Raw genomic sequence first — 20,254 nt, 5'->3', positions numbered from 1 at the left:
ACACACACACACACACACACACACACACACACACACTCACCGTGTACAAACAAGTTATTTTGGATAACAACTCAGGTATAATGACTGAAGGTTGGGACATTTAAATTGCAGGTTAATAAAGTAGATCTTGCATCTGGAACAGTAACCATAGTACTGTAGCTTAATGAAAGCTTTAAAGAAAACTATCGCAAGTGCTCTGGCCCTCCAGCCCTTGCATCCCCTAGTTGCATTAACATGGCTTCATGACCTGACCTTCTTGGGTAGTAGGGGAGGGGATCATCCTTATGCACTACCAATATTTTGTTTGTAAAGATGTGAAATTCATATAGAAACATTTTGATCCTAACAAATGGTCTAAGTGTTGCTCTTAGACCTTTGTGCCACTTTATGCTACCGACCAAATACAAACGACATTCTCAAGCTGGTTTTGGTTAACTGTTTAATGTTGGAAATCAAGACTTTTCCATGCAAAACTTCTGCAAAACACGGCTGTACATTATCAGCATATTATTCTGTTGACAGAAGGACAAATGGGAAACATACACACCTAGTTTCATATCCTTGTACAGCCGCCAAGTAGAAATGACCTGGGTGGCCTAAAACAATGGTGTAGACCATAGCTGAAAGCTTATTTTATTTTGGGATAAAATACTAGATTTTAAAATATTCTCATGAGTAAATTCAGATTATGAGTGATTTCATTGAAGTACCTATATTAAAAATCAGGACGGTAAACAGACAGTTTACTTGGGCATATGTTAATGTCAGTGTGGCCGCTTGGCAGCATAGTCTCCAGGAATTTCAATTAACCATGTAAATATATTTCATAATGTCACATCTCACTTTGTCAGAACCCCTACTGCTTTCTATCGTTATCATAAATGCAGGTGCAAATAGTAGTTATGTATTCTGATAGAAAGCAGTTGGAGACATTTCACTGTGGGACACAACACTCTGAGACTGTGTACATCTGTTCAAATAATGTATCCAGCCCGGGTGACATGAACACAAGGATGGAAACATCTGCCCTTGAGACCATTTGCCATATAGCAGATGCCTGCATCTTTATTTATGCAGACGGTTGGTGTGATGAGTTGAGCAGGGATAAAAGCCAAGTAATTTGACAGGGGTATTTAGGTTGTCGTGCAAGCCAAAAAACATAAGATTGGCATTCTTATTTTAAAAGTTTAATGCTGATAAGACTAGAGACTCACAGATCTGGCCCTGCCAGATCTTCAAAGTAATTGACATCGAAATTCTAAAGATACTTACAGAAGTTCCAGCATATGTTAGAAAGTATTGCTCAGGTTGAGGTCTAGCTCAGTGGTAGAACTCAGTTTGCCTGTGTGCTGAAGGTCCTGAGCTTGATGCTGGGTGCTACAGAGACAGAAAGACTTTTATGATTGTTTGGGTTTTGATTAACTAATTTAAAACAATTTTGAATACATTTATTTTTTAAATTCTTTAGAGACTGCTTTATTTTTTTGAATGGGTATAGACTATCAACAAAATTTTGTAATGTTTTTTAAAACTTGAGAAAAACATAAATACCATGAAATTGAAACAATTTATGAGATATTCCTTGAATATCCATTCAAATTAGGTAACATAAATTTCTGAAGAATTACATGTTAATACTTTTTTGCTGAGCATTTTGTTTATTCTGTTCTAACATTTCCAGTTACTGATATTTTAATTTTAATATTTAATTTAATTAATATTTAATCCAGTTACTGATAATTTCATCTACATGAATTTTGGTTAATGTCATAATTTTTTCTATTTTTCTGTCATATTCTTAAGGAAACAAAGGTGATGGGGATGAAAACTTAACTGAAAAGGCAGACTACTTCCAGACTTCATCACCCATCCTCCACACACGTGTTTATAGAGACTCGAAAGAGTCTATATGTCACCTACTTAAGCATTTCTCAAGCTTAAGGACCCCTTTCTGCTCTTAAAAGTTATTGAAGACTTTACAGAGCATTTGTGTAGGTGTGTCTTCTTGTACTTCTCATATTAATGATTAGAAGCCTGAACTATGTACTTATAAATTCAAAATAGTTCATTACATCTTAACATAAATGAGTCAGTCTAATAAAATGGACTTTATTTTCCGAATAAAATCTTTTGCAAGAATATAAGAATCAATATATATCTTTTGCAATATTTCTGAAATCTGTGTTCACTGAAAACTCGTGTGTGTGTGTGTGTGTGTGTGTGTGTGTGTGTGTGTGTGCGCGCGCGCGCCCAGAGATCAGTGTTGGGCTTTGTTTCTCTATTGCTTTCCACCATAGTTTTTGAGACAGGGTCTCTCACTGAACCTCTAGCTCATTTGGTTTTGTTAAGTTGGCTGGCCAGTGAGCCAACTCTCACTGCTCCCCATCTCTTCTGTTCAGCTCTGGGACACCCTAGACTGTTATGTAGATGCTAGACTTCCAGTTCTTCATGCTTGCATGGCAAACACTTTACTGACTGAACCATCTGCTAGACTTGGAGGCAGCTTTGAGTCTCATATCTGATCCTGCATCTAATCTGTTGTGATTTTGTTCATACTGAAGTAGTTAAGCTTTATAGTGTGCTGAATAGGGGTAAACTACTTTAATGGCATTTACAGGTAACTAAGCATTTTTTATACTACACAAAAATGTATCAAATGGTTCCATGTTAAGAGTTTAGTTGTAAGGTGAACAGTGAGACCATGTCTGTGGACTTCTTGTACTCAGTTATAGATAGTAACAGTAGTTTGGGTTAGGTTGCACTTGTGTGCACTTTTTATGCAGCATGGAGTGATCACTTGGAAGACTTCAGTTCCCCAGGGTGTGCAGCACTTCCATATACTTATGTAATATTTTAAGAATCATATTCCTTATTCATCTGATGTGAAAACTTTTTTATGTTTTTATAAACTTGGTTATTTTTTTAAAAACTGGCAAATAAAACCATTATACACTCTTTAAATATGACTCCCCACTTAACAGTGGTTCCTATTAAAAGTTTTTGCGTTATGCTGGGAGGTGGTGGTGCAAGCCTTTAATACTAGCATTTAGGAGGCAGAGGCAGATGGATCTCTGTGAGTTTGAGACTAGCCTGCTTTACAAAGCTAGTTCCAAGACAGCCAAGGATACACAAAGAAACCCTGTCTCAAAATGCCTCAAAAACCAAGGGTGGGGGGAAAAAGCTTTTGGGTCGTAGGTAGCTTGTTTTTGGGTCCTCCCTAATGGACAGCAGTGCAGTCCAGAAGTTTTGAATTTCAGTTTCTCCAAGGCTATCAGTGTACCATATAGTATTTGAAACTCATGGTGCTTTCTGTTGAAACAAGCAGCACTCCCAGCCAGCCAGGAGGACAAAGGCCAGTAGCCAATACTCTCTAGTTTGCTGTGTCCAAGCTGTCATGGTTGCTAGGTTAGGGATAGTGGATGCTATGCTTTGCTTTTGTTGTTGTTGTTTGTTTGTTTTGTTTTGTTGTTGTTGTTTGTTTGTTTTGTTTTTTACTTACCAATGGATTTATCATAAGCTGTGCTCATCATAATTAAGAAGCCATCTAAGTTCAGAAATTCCACCTTCCAAATTTCCAATTGCTGCATGAAAAATTACCTTTATCATTGTCAACCAATACTTTCAGTGTTATACTTTTATAAATAAAGCTCTACTCATACTCAAATCTATGCTCTTTCAACATATGTCCGTTGGATAGAGGGGAAAGCGGCTATCTCAGCTTCACATTCCTAAAACCAGCTCCTGCAGCGAGTGCTCCATCCATCACACGAAGTAACAAGGGGGCATTTACTCAAGGATTAAGGTTTAAGGTTTAAGATAACCAAAATCTAGAGCTGCATTCTCTATCTCCTATGAAAACACGGTAGTTCTTGGTCAGCATGTTGTTACTGCTCAACTTCAGGTGGAGATGGCTTCATATAGTTTGGCCCATATATCCTTTGCCTGTGAGGTCTATATTAGCATCAGATGGTGTTGGGACCCTCCAGTTTGCAGGTCTGAGTAGATAAACACTGATTCTCTCTAATCACAACTTGCTACAGGGAGGAAACTCAGGTCAAAATACATTGAGGATTGCTGTCCTGCCCAGATTCATGCTAGAAATAAATGGAAGAACCAAAGACAGACCTCCGTTCTCTGTCTTACATACATTTTGTTTTCTTGTCTCTGAGGAACGCCCCCACTCCCTGATAAAGGAAGTTCCTCGGATTAGGACATATGTTACAGCCCAAGTGTTGCTCTAATTTACCACGCTCCCCATGAAAACCTCGTCACCTTCCTATACTTCTTGTCTTACACCTAGAGTTCTTCATTCACCCCAGTTCACAGAGTAGTAGTGTGGAATTAGAAAATTTCAGGGTTATTTATATTGTTCTTTTATAAAAGACTAGTACCAATTTTTAAAAAGTTCTTCATGCCTGTGATGGTTAATCTTCACTTTGAAGTTGCTTAGATTAAGAAATACTAACCCTATAAATATTAACCCTATAATAAAACATACTTGTTCTGGGTGTGTCTGCACAGGTATTTCCAGAGAACACTAATGAGGGTTCTGAGAGAACCCTTGGATTAATCTCTTCATGGTGGCATCTTTTGACATTATTGAGCAGGTATAAAAAGTAGGAAGTCAGTCCTAATTGGAGGAAGTAGGTAGTGGTGGTAGGTACTTAGAGCTGTACCTTGCCCTGACCCCTTCTAATATTCCTCCTTCACTCTACATTCTGATTGTAGTGAGAACTTCCACCACCACATACACCACCAGGATGCTCATCCCAAGCACATGGAACCAAGAAAACATGGGTTTAACCCTCTGAAACTGGGAGCCAATATAATTCTTCCTTATGCTTTTTCCTGTATGCTGTTTTTGATAACAGCAGCAAAAGGCTGGCTAACACAGTACTTCAAAATACCATGAAATTTGTTTGTGAAATTTCTACTTTATACAGCTGTCTTGAGCTGGGGAAGTTGGCTACCAAGCTCAAGAGCCTGAATTCGGTCTTCAGCACCCAGTTAGAAAGCTGAATACAGTGATTTGCATCTAATCTGAGCATTCCTTCCTCAAGAAGGGAAGTGAAAGCAGAAGAACCAGCCAGAAAGTTTTGAGCCAGCTAGCCTGGAGTATACAGCCCAGTGTCAGAAACAATAAAAGAGACTCTGCTTCAACGACATGGAAGTAAGAGTCAACTCCTGACTCCCCCTCTCACCCCTACATGCATACCATGGCACACTCGCACACATATCTATGTGCACAGTTTGCTATGAGCTTGATATGCATATCAGAAGCTCTGGAAAAGCATCCATTCCCTTCCTCCCCATCACAGAAGAGACGTTACTTGTGGGCATAGATTACAGCAGAAGGGAAACTTAGCAACAAAAGGAGTGGAGGGTGGATGATTTTTCGCATAACTACCTCTCCCATGACATCATTGTCAACCATTGGCAAGAGACAGCCTCCCTGAGTGTAAAGTAGTCATGGGAAACAGAAGACTCTTGAGTGAGCCCCAGTGAAGAAGCAGAGTCCAGGGACAAGTGATATAGATCATGGTGAGCTTTTAAGACTAGTCTTCAAGCTTCTAACATTGACCACTGTTCATGGAGGGCAGATGTTTCCAGCTCCAGTCTGGCAATGTGAGTGAAGAACACATGGTGGGCTACCTGGGGCAGGTGCCATAAGAAGACAGAGATGGCACTAACCTATGATATGCTGATAGTATCCATGGATACCCAGCTATAAAGCCATATATGGAACCAGACTGTCTGCCTATGCACATAAACACACTAGAAAGCCCACAGGGCAAGGAGAATGCAGATAGACCTCATAATCATTCTATCTCCTGTAGAGACAAGAAGCTCTCACATGTTCCCAACTAGCATATGAGACATGTTCACTTCAGCCAAACTTAGTCATTGTCATCGAAGGAGAATAAAGATACAGATAGAGGAAAAGCCAGACAGAATTCAAAGAAAAAGGAATCCAAAGTGCCTAAGGTTTTCAAGTCTTAAGTCTAGAGTTTGTTCCCTGTAATAACTATCAAAGAATCTGATCTAGGACACATTCAGGGTAGTATGGCCATATATGCAGGCAGAGCATGACAAGTTGTAGTTCAGAACCACAGCCAGCCTGATCACTCCCACTGAAGAATACTCCAGGCCCAGTTTTCTCTGTGCTAGTCAGTTGTGCTGGCACGCCATTGTCTTCTTTATTGCCTGCACAGTCTTAGGGTTGCAGATACCCATGCTAAAGAAATCTGTGCCTTGACTGAAGAGCTACAGGTAAGACTTAACAACCAGTATTAGAAAACAGTAAAGTGGTCCCAAGGGATTCCTTTTCCTGTGACAGATCCACAACTGCCCAAAATTGTGCATTTGTGCCTATAAATCATAAACTGTTGGCATAAAAGCTGAGGTGTAGGGAAAAGTGCAACAAAAAATGTTATAAATCACTGAGTTGAAACTAAATCAGAAGCAAAGATAAAGTGTCTGTAAGATGATACTATAAAACATAGTCCTCTCCTTTCCTCCTCCCATCCTCCCTCTGTCTCTGCTTTATGCTGTACTGCGGGTTGAGACCAGGCTTTCATGCATGTCAGGCAAGTACTTAGACTACTAAGCCACATACCTCCAGTCCTTATTTTTTTTAATCCAGCTTGTATACTCCCCCAAAATGACCCCTCTGTGTAAACTTTCTTTTGAAAATGTAGAATAAAAAATAGTATCTTTGTAGTACCAGTATTAAAAGATAGCAGTTTTAACCACTTAAGTTATATTATGATGTTTTGATCAACAGTAAGAAGCACCCAACCTTCTGCATAGATCCCTGCTAAATACACTTTCTGGTGCTGAAAACTTAACCTTGTATTTAACCCATTAAAGAAAAGGTTTTTCTCATCAAATGTTATCTTATTCATCATCACAGATACTTAACTACTGTAACTACTATTGAAATACAAAACTGAAAAAGAGATGTAATCCTAGCCCTTGCGGAGAGAGTACAAGTGGGGTCCAGTTGGGTTGGGGGGGCATAGGAGCTTCTGGGATCAAGAGTTCAGGCTGGTGTTCTACCACATGGTTGCGAGAACCTGAGCCCAGCTCAGACTACATGAAACCCCATCTTTAAAGCAAGCAAACAAATAAATAATTTAAAAAATGTCCACTTTCATTGGCTGATTTCATGTTCAGACATTTGTGCTGGACTCTAAACTCTTTCAGGAAATGGTTCACATTTCTTTAGCACATGTCACAGTGTCCTGAAAAGACAATGTGCACAGGTACTTGTCACAGATGACAAGATGCCAGGAGCATGTCTGCTGTTCCTACAGTGTTGAGGTTCAGTTATCAGGGTCTGAATTTCATAATATTAGCAGTTCTGGAAACATTTTAGAAGTCTCTAGTTGTCTTGCATAGAGTCTATGGAAGATTATTAGCATTTCGTTAAATCACTACACTGTCCAGTCCTTTGCAGATTTAGGAAAACACTTAGCTTGGCTGGTGTGCAGCAGTGGTAAGCTTTTGTACACGCTACACATTATTTCTGCCAAAAAATAAGTAACAAAATATGTCCCTCATATGGTTTTTAGTGTTTCTTATCTGAAGCTCTTAAACAAAAGTTCTACCAGAAATAAGAACTAATAAAAGAGTTTTAACTAACATGGAGGGGGAACCTTCAAACTTGTTGAAGTTGAAAATTACTAAAAGGTATTTCAAGTTTTTTTGTTTTTTTGTTTTTTTTTAAAAAGCCCTTTGTTTCCTTTACATTTGGAACAAGAGCTTTAGGTCCCACAAAAAATAGTTACGTGAGTCTCAGGAACCACATTGTATAAATATTTTCTTTTATGGCCATTAGTATTTGAAGTAATTAACTTTTAAATTTCTTCACAAAGAACATTTGTTTCCTCTTTCTTCACGGTCTTTGTGCTTATCTAACTCATTCAGTTTTGTAGACTGTGTTATGCCCAAATTTGCAAAGTCCCCACAAAAGCCAACAAGGAGACCAAGTCCCATATATAAAAGCAAAGAGCCTTTATTTTAATCAAGTTTGCAAACTTGGTCTTGCCACATGTCTAACGTATTGGAATAACCAGAGAGGCCAAGCTCAATTAGAGTTGGGTTTTATAGTAGTAAAGGTGAGGGTGAGGGGTTTCTGAGGTTCAGGACCCCTGATTGGCTGACATTTGTCTACGGGTGTCCTGGTGAGCATGTGCTGGCAGGTAATCCTATCTACAGCACAGCCGTTGGAATGTTAGGCATTCCTTTGAATGATCTATTGTTGGGCGGTAGTCAGGTAATCTCAGCTCCTGGTTCTTTCTGCAACCAGGCAACGCTTTAGGATAACTACAGAGACTCGGGCCTCTTACAAAATTTATCAATGGCCGAGTTCTACTCTGGCAGGTGATAACAGTTGGAAGTAAAGAACTTCCTTTGGATGACCTGTCCATACTTAGCTTATCATAGCTGACCCCCACATTCTGCAGCTCCCATTTGAGGCCCAACTCTTCTTCCTATACTCAGACTTTCTTAAAATTACTTTCTAATACACCATTGTGTTTTCATGGGCACACATAATGCGTGTGTGTTGGCATGAGTGCCACTGCACACATGTGTTAGTCAGGGGACAGTTTTGTAGAGTTAGTTTTCTTCTTCTACCATTATATTGGTTCCCAACTGGGCCATCTCTCCTACTCCATTGAGCTAATTTTTTAATTACTTACTTAGCAATGAAAAATCTGTTTTCCCTACTCCCTGACTATAGTCTTCACTTCTGCTATCCTAGAGAAATGTGATGGCCAGTGAGCATTCTAAACCACACTAGTGGCCTTGCTATGTGGTGGCCTGGAATCAGCCTTAGCTAAGCCCTTGAACACTCGGTAAGCTAGTAGCACTCTTACCTTCTTACCTACTGTGTAGAAACAAAAACAAGGAGCGCTATCCAGCTACCCCACAGCACAGCTTCTTAAAATGCACATGAATTTAATTTAACTGAATTGTTAAACCAATTAACACTTAGTCAACTGACAAACTGAGGAGGAGGACCACTGGGAATAAAATCTGACAGGATGGATCAGATGTTGGGCAAGGCCTAGCTGCCACAGACACAAGGAGAGGCAGGGTTTTTTTTTGGAGTCTAACAAGGGTCTTTTTTCGTCCCTTTCTTCAGTTGCTTCTCATAAAATAAATGCTGGTTTTAAAATTCGTAGATACTCCATAGCATAGAATTTAAGTTCTATGTCTTTTTTTTCCAACTAAGAATAAATACCAGAAATTTCATGGTTACTTGTGGGTAGGAGAAAGAGTATCTGCTGAGTGTTGGGAACCACCCTGGACACTCCAGGAGATATTTCTCTTCTTTAACCATGACACCACCTTTGTAGCTATATATTGCTGTGCCCATTTTATAGGTTACAATAGTCATACACAGAGTGACTTGCCAAAACTCAAGAGCATTACAGAGGTAGGTGACACCAAATCTAACAGAATCTGAGCCCCTCTGTCGTTATAGCCGAGGTTGTGAAGGTGCCCATAGCTGCCCCTGGAGAAGTGGGAAAGCATCCAGAGGCCAACAGTAGTATTTACTAGCTTGGAAATCTTCATCTATAAAATGCTCATAACAGTCCTTTCTCACTCACCGTACTTTGGAGCTCGAATAAGATAATGCATGTGTTTTACATAGTACCTGGCAGGTAAAATACTACTTAGTATTGGGATAATTTAAGAAACAGTATTGATAAAGAAACAGAGCTACTCAAAAAAATGAGAATTCTCTTTCCTGCTAAGGGAGGCAATGAGTCAACATGTTAGCCCATGCCAAGTGGAAAAGCCTCCTGGTTGTGGGCATTGTCATTGGAAAGGAGGGAATTACCTGAAAGCTCAGCTCAGCCGGGTAGTACAGGGCAGGCGTGCAGGAGAGACTGGGCATACCAGATTCAGATTTCCATCTGGTAGTAGGCTTCAATGTGTTACCTCCAATTTCCTGAATATGGGTCCAAGTAATGATGACTCCAGCAGGCATTATGTGAAAGTATAGGGGCTCAAAATGTATTTGACATCCTGAGTCCTTCAAACAAGACTTATGCTGTTGAACACACTGCTCATGTGTTTATTATATTTTTTCAACAAAATGAAGTTATGCTCATTTGTGTTTAGATCATTACTTTTATCTTAGATTTCTTCCAAGTCTTAACACATTTGTTTTAAACAGAGACCATCTTGAAAAACAGGTTGAACCTCACCTGAAGTTTACAATTTCAAAGCCAAATGAAAGAGGAGGAACAATCTAGATTCCAACAAATAAAATTGAAACTGTTTTTTTTTTTAGTCTAATAAAATTAAAACCCGAACAGTTTCTAAAATTGTGTTACTTCCAGTTGATTTAGCAGCACAGTCATTCTAAGCCTGGGTCCAAAGGACCTGAGTCCAGAGCACAGGGACGTTTGTCTATTTGCCTGAACCCTGCCAGTTTTCATGTAGAGTAATGGAACTTTCTCCCAGCCAAGAGCATAGTGAGGGGGGAGCAGGGCGGCTTGCTTATTTCCACCAAACAGGACCCCCAGTTCTCCTCTGGAAACCAGCAATGTAGCACATCACCCCATGGGCTTGTCTCTGAGAGTACAGCAGTATTTTGAGATGGGTTTGATAGTGATGATAGACATTGACACCTAGAGCGCTTGAGCCCCTGTTGATTACTCCCTACCACTAACGTGAACAGTGCCCAGCACATCCAGCATCCTGCTGATGAAGGAGGAAAAGAAAGACACGTTGCTCATTCTCTACACAAATGTCTCCAACCTCCTGGATTGTCGTAGTCCTATGGCAGCAATTTCAAACTCAGCTCTACAAGTTAGCTTTCTTTTCTTTCACATGGCTTAATTTTACAAAAATTAGCTCTAGTCATTAACCTCCTAGAAGTTTCATTTCCTGGAATACAGACTTGACAAGCCATTTCAGCTTTAATTTATCTTCTCTTTTTCTTCTTAAAATTTTGGAATGTTAATGTAGGTTAGGATTTATTGGGGTACAGGAGAATGAAGGCAAGGCAAGTTGTTCCTTCAAAAGGAGGAGGTCAGGCCATGTCACACAGTCCATTGGCTTGCTTTCTTCGTGGCCTCACTTTTCCTAATCTGTAAAGGAGTTAAATGAGGGCTCAATTAAAACACCTGCTGTAGCTGTCAGGCCATAAAGTGCTCAGCATTTGCCGTTCCCCTTTATTCCACAGTTGATCAGTTCTCACTGGCTGTAGAGGTCACTTTGAAAAGTGACCTCTCTAATATACTGAAAGCACTGAAAACAGACTGCACCTAAAATTCAAATATTAAGTGCTCTAGTTGAATAACTGAGTAAAATTAATTTTACTGAGTAAGCCTTTTATGCTTTTAGTTAATAAAAGGCCATTTTAGTACCTGAGGGTCCTGTGAGTCTCTTTAATTCTTATATGGCTAATTTTGCGTGATTCCCAGAAATTATAATTGCCAGCGGAGTCTTCTCCCCCTTGTTATTCAGTGCAGTTTTTAAGGTCTGGGATTTCGTGTTGTGGCGGCGGGGGCAGGGGGCTTTAAACTGTGCCGTCTGCGGAAGGTCTGTAAGTGTAGTGCAGTGGTCAGCTGCTGTCTAGCCACGGTCGCATTTGCTGGCGGGTGCTGTAGAGCTTGAGAACCTGTGCTGGCACTTCATCTCCTCTGAGGACTCTGCTGCTCAAAAGTATTCCAACAAAACTGACTTCTACTGCACACATTTGGAGGAACAAGTCTCTGGTCCCTGCTTGTCCTGGGCGGGGGAAGGAATGAGCTCTCATACTTCATGTAAATTGATGCACTGCCCATCAGGTGACTAAGTTATCTCTCTGGTCATCAATTCTTCTCAGACTCAAAAAAAAATAAAGGGCATGAGACATTCTATGTGTCTAGATGCAGTCATTTATGCAAAAGCACACACTCATACCCAAAAGATCTCACTTCCAGAATCCTATTCATATACCAAAGTGGAGCCAGTGAGATGGTTTAGTGGGTAAAAGCACCTATCACCAAGCCTGACAATCTGAGTTCAGTCTCTAGGCCCCATGTCGTGAAAGACCCACTCTTGTGAGTTGTCCTCAGACCTCCACTCACTCACCATGGCTTGCATACGCTTACCTACTCAAAAGGTAAATATAGGTAAAAAGTGTCTCATTCACTGAGCAGATTACTTTTGAGCACCTTCCCAAAGCAAGACAGGGTGGCAAGTGGATGGTAAGCTACTGTCTGATTCTCAACTTCTTGTTCCCATAGCTATCCCCACTGTGTATTGGGGATAGATGGGCATGTGTGCAATCCCAGACTTCATAGTCTAAGTGACAGGATATTGTTCCATAAAATCTCTGTATTCTGTATCAGTTTGTCACTTCCTTTATGGCAAGTGTTTGGATTATCATTAGCTTCCTGGGGTTTGGTGTTTCTTCTTCCTTTCAGTTTTGGGGTTCTGTACTCTTGCCTCACTTTTACACTAATGCACTGGTTTCAGTTCCTATCTTTAGTGATTCTGGGCAATGAAACACCATAGTACACTTACAGGAAGCTTCATCTTTGTATGCACTTCCTGATAGATGCATGCCAGCATACCCAACTTCAGTATTATTGGTAAGGCTTGTTCTTCACCCCATAGATGTGATAGCTGTGATTAATGACCATGAGTCAGCTGATACACTTTCCATCCCCAGCATTGGACTCCACGATTACCACTTGCCTATCCCCTAGGTCTGTCATTGCAGGCTACCCACACTGCTCACTCTGATGGTCAGAGACTCCCTTGCTGGGGCAGAGCTGGGGACCTCCAGGTATGGCCTTTGTTCTCATCCAAGTTGGCCTCTAGTTAGTTGCTCTTCTGACTGTCATGACAAAATACCTGGCAAAAGCAACTTGAAGGCAGGGCAAGGAGGGAGGACAGTTTATGTTGCCTTGAGGCTTGAGGGGATAACATGTCAGGGAAAGAATAGTGGTGGGTGTATGAGATGACTTGCAGTGGGACAGTCTTGTACCCTGTAAAGATTTGTCAGTTGTATTGCTTTAATAAAGTGCTGATTGGCCAGTAGCCAGGCAGGAAGTATGGGTGGGGTGACCAGGCAGGAAGTATAGGCAGAGCAACCAGAACAGGAGAATTCTGGGAGAGGAAAGACTTCAGTTGTCACCCAGATGCAGAGGAAGCAAGATGAGAATGCCTCATTGATAAAGGTACAAAGCTACATGACTAACACAGAATTTTGGGTTAATGTAGGATGTAAGAGTTAATAAGAAGCCTGAGCTAATAGGCCAACCAGTTTATGATTAATATAGACCTCTGTGTGTTTATTTGGGACTGAATGGCTACAAGACCGGGTGGGATAGAAATGTCTGTCAACAATGACTGAGGTCATATTGCATCCACAGTAGGGAAGCAGAGCAAGATGGATGCTCATGCCCAGCCTGCTTACTCATTCATCCTTTGCATTTAAGCCAGCACCCCAGCCCACTCGGTGTGGCTCTACCCCCTTTTGGAACCTCTTCAGAAAGCTTTCAAGTCAAACTCAGAGGCCTGCTCCTAGACAACTGTAAAATCATCACAGCCTCCTTTTTCTCTGAAATCACTACTTTTCCCATGTAATTTTGTCTCCACCATGTTGGGGAGAGACATGGAAAGCAGTGGAGCAAGTTAGGTGTGTCATTGTTTATTCCCACCTGGTATGGTGGCATAAGGTATCAAGTTTCATTCCTGAAAACCCAACCTTTCAGAAGCTTGCATTCTAATACCTAGTCATAAAAAGTAATAATCCTCTTCCCAGCATCAGTCTCTAGACGCCTTCAGGAAACCTTGGCTCTCACTGTTGATTGTTTTTCTTAAGGTTGTCATCTTTGTGTCCTGCCTTTGAGAGTCAGCTCTCGTGTGTCTGCATCTCTTCTTGTCCCTCTCTTCCGCTCATACTCATTCCTTTTTTGCTGCTCTGACCCATTCTGGTGTCTAGCCAACTATCCCCACCTCTCCTCCTGGTTTGAAGGATGTGAAATGTTTTCTAACATCTTCTTCCACAGCCCAGCCGTTGTGGGAAATGCTTTTATCACTCTAATGTAGCTACTGAGCTACTGTGTGCAGTGTCCTCCTTACTCTAATGCAAGCAACATGTAAGTGTTTCTTAGCATGCCCCCCCCCTTCCGTCCCCTAGACAGGGTTTCACTATGTAGCCCTGGCTATCCTGGAACCTCGCTCTGTAGACCAGGCTGGCCTCGAGCTCAGAGATTTGCCTGCTTCTATTTCCCAAGTGTTGGGATTAAAGGTGTGTGTGACCACACCTGACATCCATTTTCTTAGCCAAATATTAAAGAACTTTCTAAAGTAAGTTGTCATATTTTTTTTTCAAATTATTCCTATTATCTTGCTTATTACCATAGTGTTAACAGGCAACTTTCTGGTCCAACTGCTGGGTCACTAACTGTGGGCAGTCAATAAGGGCTGATTTTAAAGCTTTTACTCTGTATTTCAATGGATTTTTTTAGCTCCCCACATTCCTGTCCCTGGTATCCTGTAAACAAATGTTTCTAAAATCCTTTATATAAAGCTCCAAAATTGAGTACCTAAGTCATTCAGAGGCAAACCCTTGAACTGAAATAAAACCATTCAGAACTTCCATTTGCCTTTTGTGTTGCAAGTGCTAATGTATTTTGCTGCAGCCATAGCCGTAGGTTTAATTATGGATGTTCTGCAGATTCTGCTAGATCTTGTGTACCATTTGGTGTTTGTGTTCTATCTTACTACTTTTCTAAAATATGAAAGTGTAAACTCCAACCTTCTTGTGACCCCACATCTTTCAGAAAGGGGATTATGGGCTTGCAATGCCCAGTTCCTAGACTAGGATATGCGGCTAGTACATGTGAGCCTACGTCAAGTTTGATTTATAACAGGCACTTAAAAATAAGAAACTTCTCCACAGCCAGGCCTTGTGACCTTGAGGCCTTGGGGAATAAAATGGATGATTCGGTCCTTAGAATGGGGAGCCAAAATGTTTCCTTAATTATTCTCTTATGGTTGTAGTGATTGCTCTGTGGTCAAGCCAATAAATCTGGGGTGAATAGAATGTTATTCCATCAGTTAAGTGTCCCTGTAGGTATCCTAGAAGGTAATTTCTATGTGATTCATGTGTTTTCTCTTCAGCTTTGTACCCTTATCATCCTGTGTCTCTTGGTTATGATTAACATTTTTTTAAAGTGTCATATCAGTTTTTTTAATGCTGATGATTTAATTTCAAAAGCATACGTAAACAGTTTCAAAGGTGTGAGAAGAAATTTCACAAGCCACACAGGGAACAGCATCAAAGCCACCTTCAGTCTGGAATTCATCACTTTGCAAAGCAAACTGCACTGCTAACACCAAATGGTACAGCCTAAACCAGAGTGATGCCAGTTGATGCAAGACAGCATTTGTTTCAGACCAGAGATGCAGTGGGTGATAAGAGATGAACTTAGTGTGTTTCACCTTCATAAAGCTTAGGCATCTGGGAGAGCAAGCCATATATAGGAAACAGAAATCACAGTAGAATATTCCAGAAAAGGAAAGTGGAATTGCTCTGACTTGTGAAGATGAGTCAGAATTGGGTAAGATAGAGACTGAATGAAGAACTTAGAGAGCACAGGGACCAGAATAACAGAGTCTCAGCTCTCTGGAAGTTTTTTTTTTTTAATGGTTGCCATTCTAATAGGAGAATTATGTTGCAACAGTGGAGGAGAATTATAGTCCTTGAGAAAGCAGGGCAGGTGACCTTCAAACCTTGTCTTGAAGGACATAGGCATATTGAAGGACATAGAAGATGGGAACAGGCTAAGGAATCTGTTCTGAACAGAAAAATTAGATTTTTTTAATTACATGTAATGTAGAGTGCAGGTGCTTGCACAGGTCAGAAGAGGACATTGGATCCCCTGCAGCTGCAGTGTGAGCCGCCCAGCATGGGTGCAGAGAAATGAACTGGGTCCTTTGTGAAAACCCCATATCCTCTTAACTGCTGAGCCAGGTCTCTAGCCCAGATTAGATATGAAGTTTCAGTACTAGGACAGTTACACCATAGTAATCTGTGTATTTTCATTGCAGATGAATCAAACATTCCTTCTGGAACAGCACAGAGTGGGAAAAGTTTACAGAATAAGAGTCAGTTTAGGACCATCGCACCAAAAATTGTGCCTAAATTCTTAACATCCAGAATGATACCCTGTCCTTCCTCACTTTCTGACCAAGGGAGTCTGGCTCTAACCTCCAAGCCCCTGGGCATACCCACCCAGAACTATGCTCTGATGCAGGTGGCTGGCCAGGAGGGGACGTTTTCTCTTTTTGCTTTGCCAAATGTTGCCTCAGCTCAGCCAGTTCAGAAGCCCAGATTGTCCCTGCATGAAAACCTTAAACTGCCTATTCCTCGATACCAACCACTAAGTAACAAAGGGTTAAGAAAGAAAGAGGACCTGAACTCTCCCAAGAGTGGCTGGAATGAACCTCCTGGACCACCGCAGACATGCCAAATGTCCCCTTCCCCACAAGCCCGTCCTGAACTGCCTCACAAGACCAGCCCATTGAAGCCAATGCCCACTTTAAACCCTTACCCCACCATCAAGACAGCTGCACTGACCAGTAGTATTGGCTCAGGAGATTTGAATTCTCTAGTGACCAACAGTTGTGGAGACCTGAAGCTTCCTGCCATCCCAGCGTGCTCTACAGAGGATTCCTCTTTTCCACAGAAGCTCTCAGCAATCCTGCAGAAGGCAGACTGTGCCAGGAAGGAGGCACCCACTAATCCTGCTGTTGCTGGTGAAGAGCTTAAAGAACAGGTGGCTCCTGCATGCACTGTCCTCAGCAGTGTGATTCAGTTGGTCTCTTTAGTACCGAAGGGGAAACTGCCCATCCTACCCTTCTCAAGAATGAAGGCCACAGAGGTGGACAAAGTGGAATCAGATGCTGATTATGCCAAATTATCTTCATCTGGATGCAGGGCACACTGTGATGAGAGACTGTCCATCACAGAAAGGTTTGATGCGGCCACCACATTACCCAGCAAGATGACCGCTCTGCATGGGCCAAACCAGAGTGCTTATGAAAGTGCCTTCTCTCCTGTCACCAAATTAGATCTCAGCCACAAAGTAAAACCCAGTAGTGGGGCACCAAAGAGAAGAGGGAGAAAATGGAAAGTGCCAGATGAGATTTTAGCATTGCAGGGCAAGAGGAGGAAATACATTATTGGTCTGTGTGAAGATGATGCAGAAACGGGGAGAAGCAGTCCCCAAGAACCCAGAGACCAGAAGCCCAAGGCTGCTTCGAGAAAATATCGTAGTATCATGCCTAAACCTGTGATCGTCATGTCTGCTTGGGCACCCCTGGTGTCTTCTGCAGCTGCCCTGCAGTCCCCAGCTCCCAGCAGCCTCAGTCAGGGTGTTCTACTGAACAATGCACTGCCTCCAAGATGTCTTGGCTCCAAGCAAAGTGACAGCCCTGCCCCTAAGCCCAGTTCTGTGCTCAGAAACGGATTCTCTGGCATTAAGAAGCCCTGGCACATGTGTCCCGTCTGTAACCACCACTTCCAGTTCAAACACCACCTTCTAGACCACATGAATACACACACCAACAGACGGCCTTACAGTTGTGGGATCTGTCGTAAAGCCTACGTCCGTCCCGGCAGCCTGAGCGCACATATGAAACTTCACCATGGGGAAAATCGCCCTAAGAAACTAGTGTGCTGTGAGTTTTGTGCAAAAGTGTTTGGTCATGTCCGAGTCTATTTCGGCCATCTGAAGGAGGTGCACAGGGTTGTGATCAGCACAGAGCCCTCCTCCAGTGAACTGCAGGCAGGAGACACACCAAGGAGCAAGGACAGAGATGCCTGTGTGCAAGCACCCGACGGCCCACTGGTGAGGTGAGTGCTCAAGGAAGGGAAGCCTGGCAAGAAAACCTGCTGTGGTTTGAGAAGAGTAAGATTTCAAAACATAGTCAGGAGTGGTGGTGTACACACAATCCTAGCATTTGAGAAGAGTAAGATTTCAAAACATAGTCAGGAGTGATGGTGTACACACAATCCTAGCATTTGGCAGATAGAGACAGTGAAATCAGGAATTCAAGGTCAGCCTGGACTGTGTGAGACCCTGTCCCAAAGTAACAACAACAAAAGATGTCATCATTAGGTAAAAGAAGCCACCTTGTCCCACCCCCTCAGTTCTTTGAAGAATGACCCCATTCCTTGTTGGTTTCTGCTCAGTCACGGTAGCTAATTATTCACACTTGTGTAAGTCAAGGCATGAATGCAAGTTTGAGTATTCTGGGAAAAGTTGGGTGGCAGGTTACTTTTGCATCTGAAAATTAAAATAGGAGATTACTATATAGAGTTTTTAGTAGTCTTTATAAAGTAGTTTCCCCAAAATTATTGTTGACAGAATTCTTATCTAAACAGCTTTATCTACCCCACAACATCATGTGAGGCCACACCCTTCACCAGACTCCAAGGTACTCCACAGAGCTGTGCCCTTTGTTACCTGTCAGGCCAGATTGTTTTTCCTTTGTCTGCTCCTTGACATTATTAAAACAACAACAGCAAGCTCCATAATCTGGATGCTGACAAGGCAAGCCCTTGAGCAGTGGTGGCCAGGGAAGTGCCCACAGTGTGGTTCATGCCCACAGCCGACATGTCTGAGGGCTGAGAAGGAAGCCCTGCCCAATACCTTAGTTCTCTGCTCCTTGTTTTTTATTGTCCCAGTTGCTCTACATATTTTGCATTCATTATCATAGTGGGTAAGAACAGGATGCCTGCCCTAGCTTTTTCTTGTCTTTCGCCTTTCCTGTCTCCAGGAGTTCATTGCATCTCCCACTAACATGCTATCCACTAATGGCCCTAGAGCCTCCCTTCAACTTGCTTTTATATGCTCAGATCACCTTGAAATAAGATGTCAAAACTGCCAAAGTGTTGGGATGGCATGGGTGATGTGGGACAGTCATCTCCAGCAGTGCCACAGGGTATCCTGGCAGCTCCTTTCATATTACCATAATCTTCATGTTGACTACACCTATGGTAACCAGGGAGGTGGTTCACTAGGGGGAGATACAGGATTCTTGGTCCCTGATGGCCTCAAAGATGTCAGGCCCTAGGGGTGGCTGCATGCTGTGGCCTCTGCTGAGACTTTGCAGAGCTCACCATAGCAGGGTGCTTACTGCAAGAGATCCAGTTGCACTTTCCTGGGAAGTCTTATCTAGACTATTTTCCCCCTTTTCCAGGGAAACCAAGTCAAGTTTGGAAGAAGATTTCCTTCTCAACCAGGCAGATGAAGTCAAGTTGCAAATCAGATGTGCCCGTTGTCAGATCACTGCTCAGTCTTTTGCTGAAATTAAGTTCCATTTGCTTCACGTTCATGGGGAAGAGGTCCAGGGCCGGCTTCAAGAGGTGTTCTCACCAGGCAGCAGGGCAGGTGCTCCCCACCAGAAGCAGCACACTGAGAAAAGGAAGGAAGTGAAGCCTTGTGCCTCTGCAGAGGACTCCCCAGGATTTCCTAATGTGAAAATTCAGCCACCCCCTCCTCAGAGCAGGGAGGAGCTGTGGGCAGAAAGTGAAAGTGCCCAGTGGGGAATGAACAGCCCACAGCCCCCCACCAGGCTTCTCTGGTCCCATTCAGGCTTTAACTGCCTGCTCTGTGCCCAGATACTGGGGAGGAAGGAAGACCTGCTTCTCCACTGGGTACACCAGCACAACTGTGAGGAGCCTGCCAGACTCTGGGCTCTCCTGGGTGTATTCTCTCACCAGGGGGCTCCTGAGTTCCCCAGTGAAGTAAGGCAGTGACATTGAGGCCACCCAGCTGCAGAGGTGTCACACTATGGCCTTTCTGTCATGTTCTGTTCCTGTTAGATTTAATTATAAGGATCCAGTATTCCAGGGCCAGCACCAATGTCCAGAGGTAATTTTTGTGCATGGTTTTATTTTCTTAAGAAATGAAGGATGTGCCCTGGATGCATTTTCTAACATATATTGTCTCACCTTAAAACTCCATTCATTCTCTAATATCGTAGACTTTATCTCATAATAAAGAAAAGATTCAAATTAAGAATTGAAATGTAGAGAAGATTATTGTTTTTTTTCGAATGCAAGTTTTTGAGTGTGAAAGAGTGTGTTTGAGTGTGTGTGTGTGTGTTTAAGTATATGTGTACATGTGTCCTCTTATTTTGATACTGTTTGATTATATTTATCAACAGTTAATTCTCCAACTGTGGAATGTAGTCGCAACTATAGTATATAGTTACATGATAA

At 42.1% G+C, this 20,254-nt stretch overlaps 1 protein-coding gene across 3 annotated transcripts in view; it reads left to right on the top strand.

The window, feature by feature from the left end:
- Positions 1-20,033, top strand: part of Znf438 (zinc finger protein 438) — a 150,910-nt gene extending 130,877 nt beyond the window's left edge. For all 3 annotated transcript variants that reach the window (XM_026783132.1, XM_026783131.1, XM_005354805.3), the window contains 2 exons: positions 16,075-17,881; positions 19,231-20,033. In XM_026783132.1, the coding sequence (XP_026638933.1) occupies positions 16,075-17,881; positions 19,231-19,789 (2,366 nt within the window). In that variant the 3' untranslated portion in view covers positions 19,790-20,033. The remainder of the gene's footprint in view (positions 1-16,074; positions 17,882-19,230) is intronic.
- Positions 20,034-20,254: the final 221 nt, after the last annotated feature.

This window comes from Microtus ochrogaster, chromosome 16 (genome assembly GCF_000317375.1).
Source record: "Microtus ochrogaster isolate Prairie Vole_2 chromosome 16, MicOch1.0, whole genome shotgun sequence".
In the NCBI taxonomy this organism is placed as follows: domain Eukaryota; kingdom Metazoa; phylum Chordata; class Mammalia; order Rodentia; family Cricetidae; genus Microtus; species Microtus ochrogaster.
The sequence above is the reverse complement of the archived record's forward strand: the minus strand, read 5'-3'. Positions and strand labels throughout refer to the sequence as shown.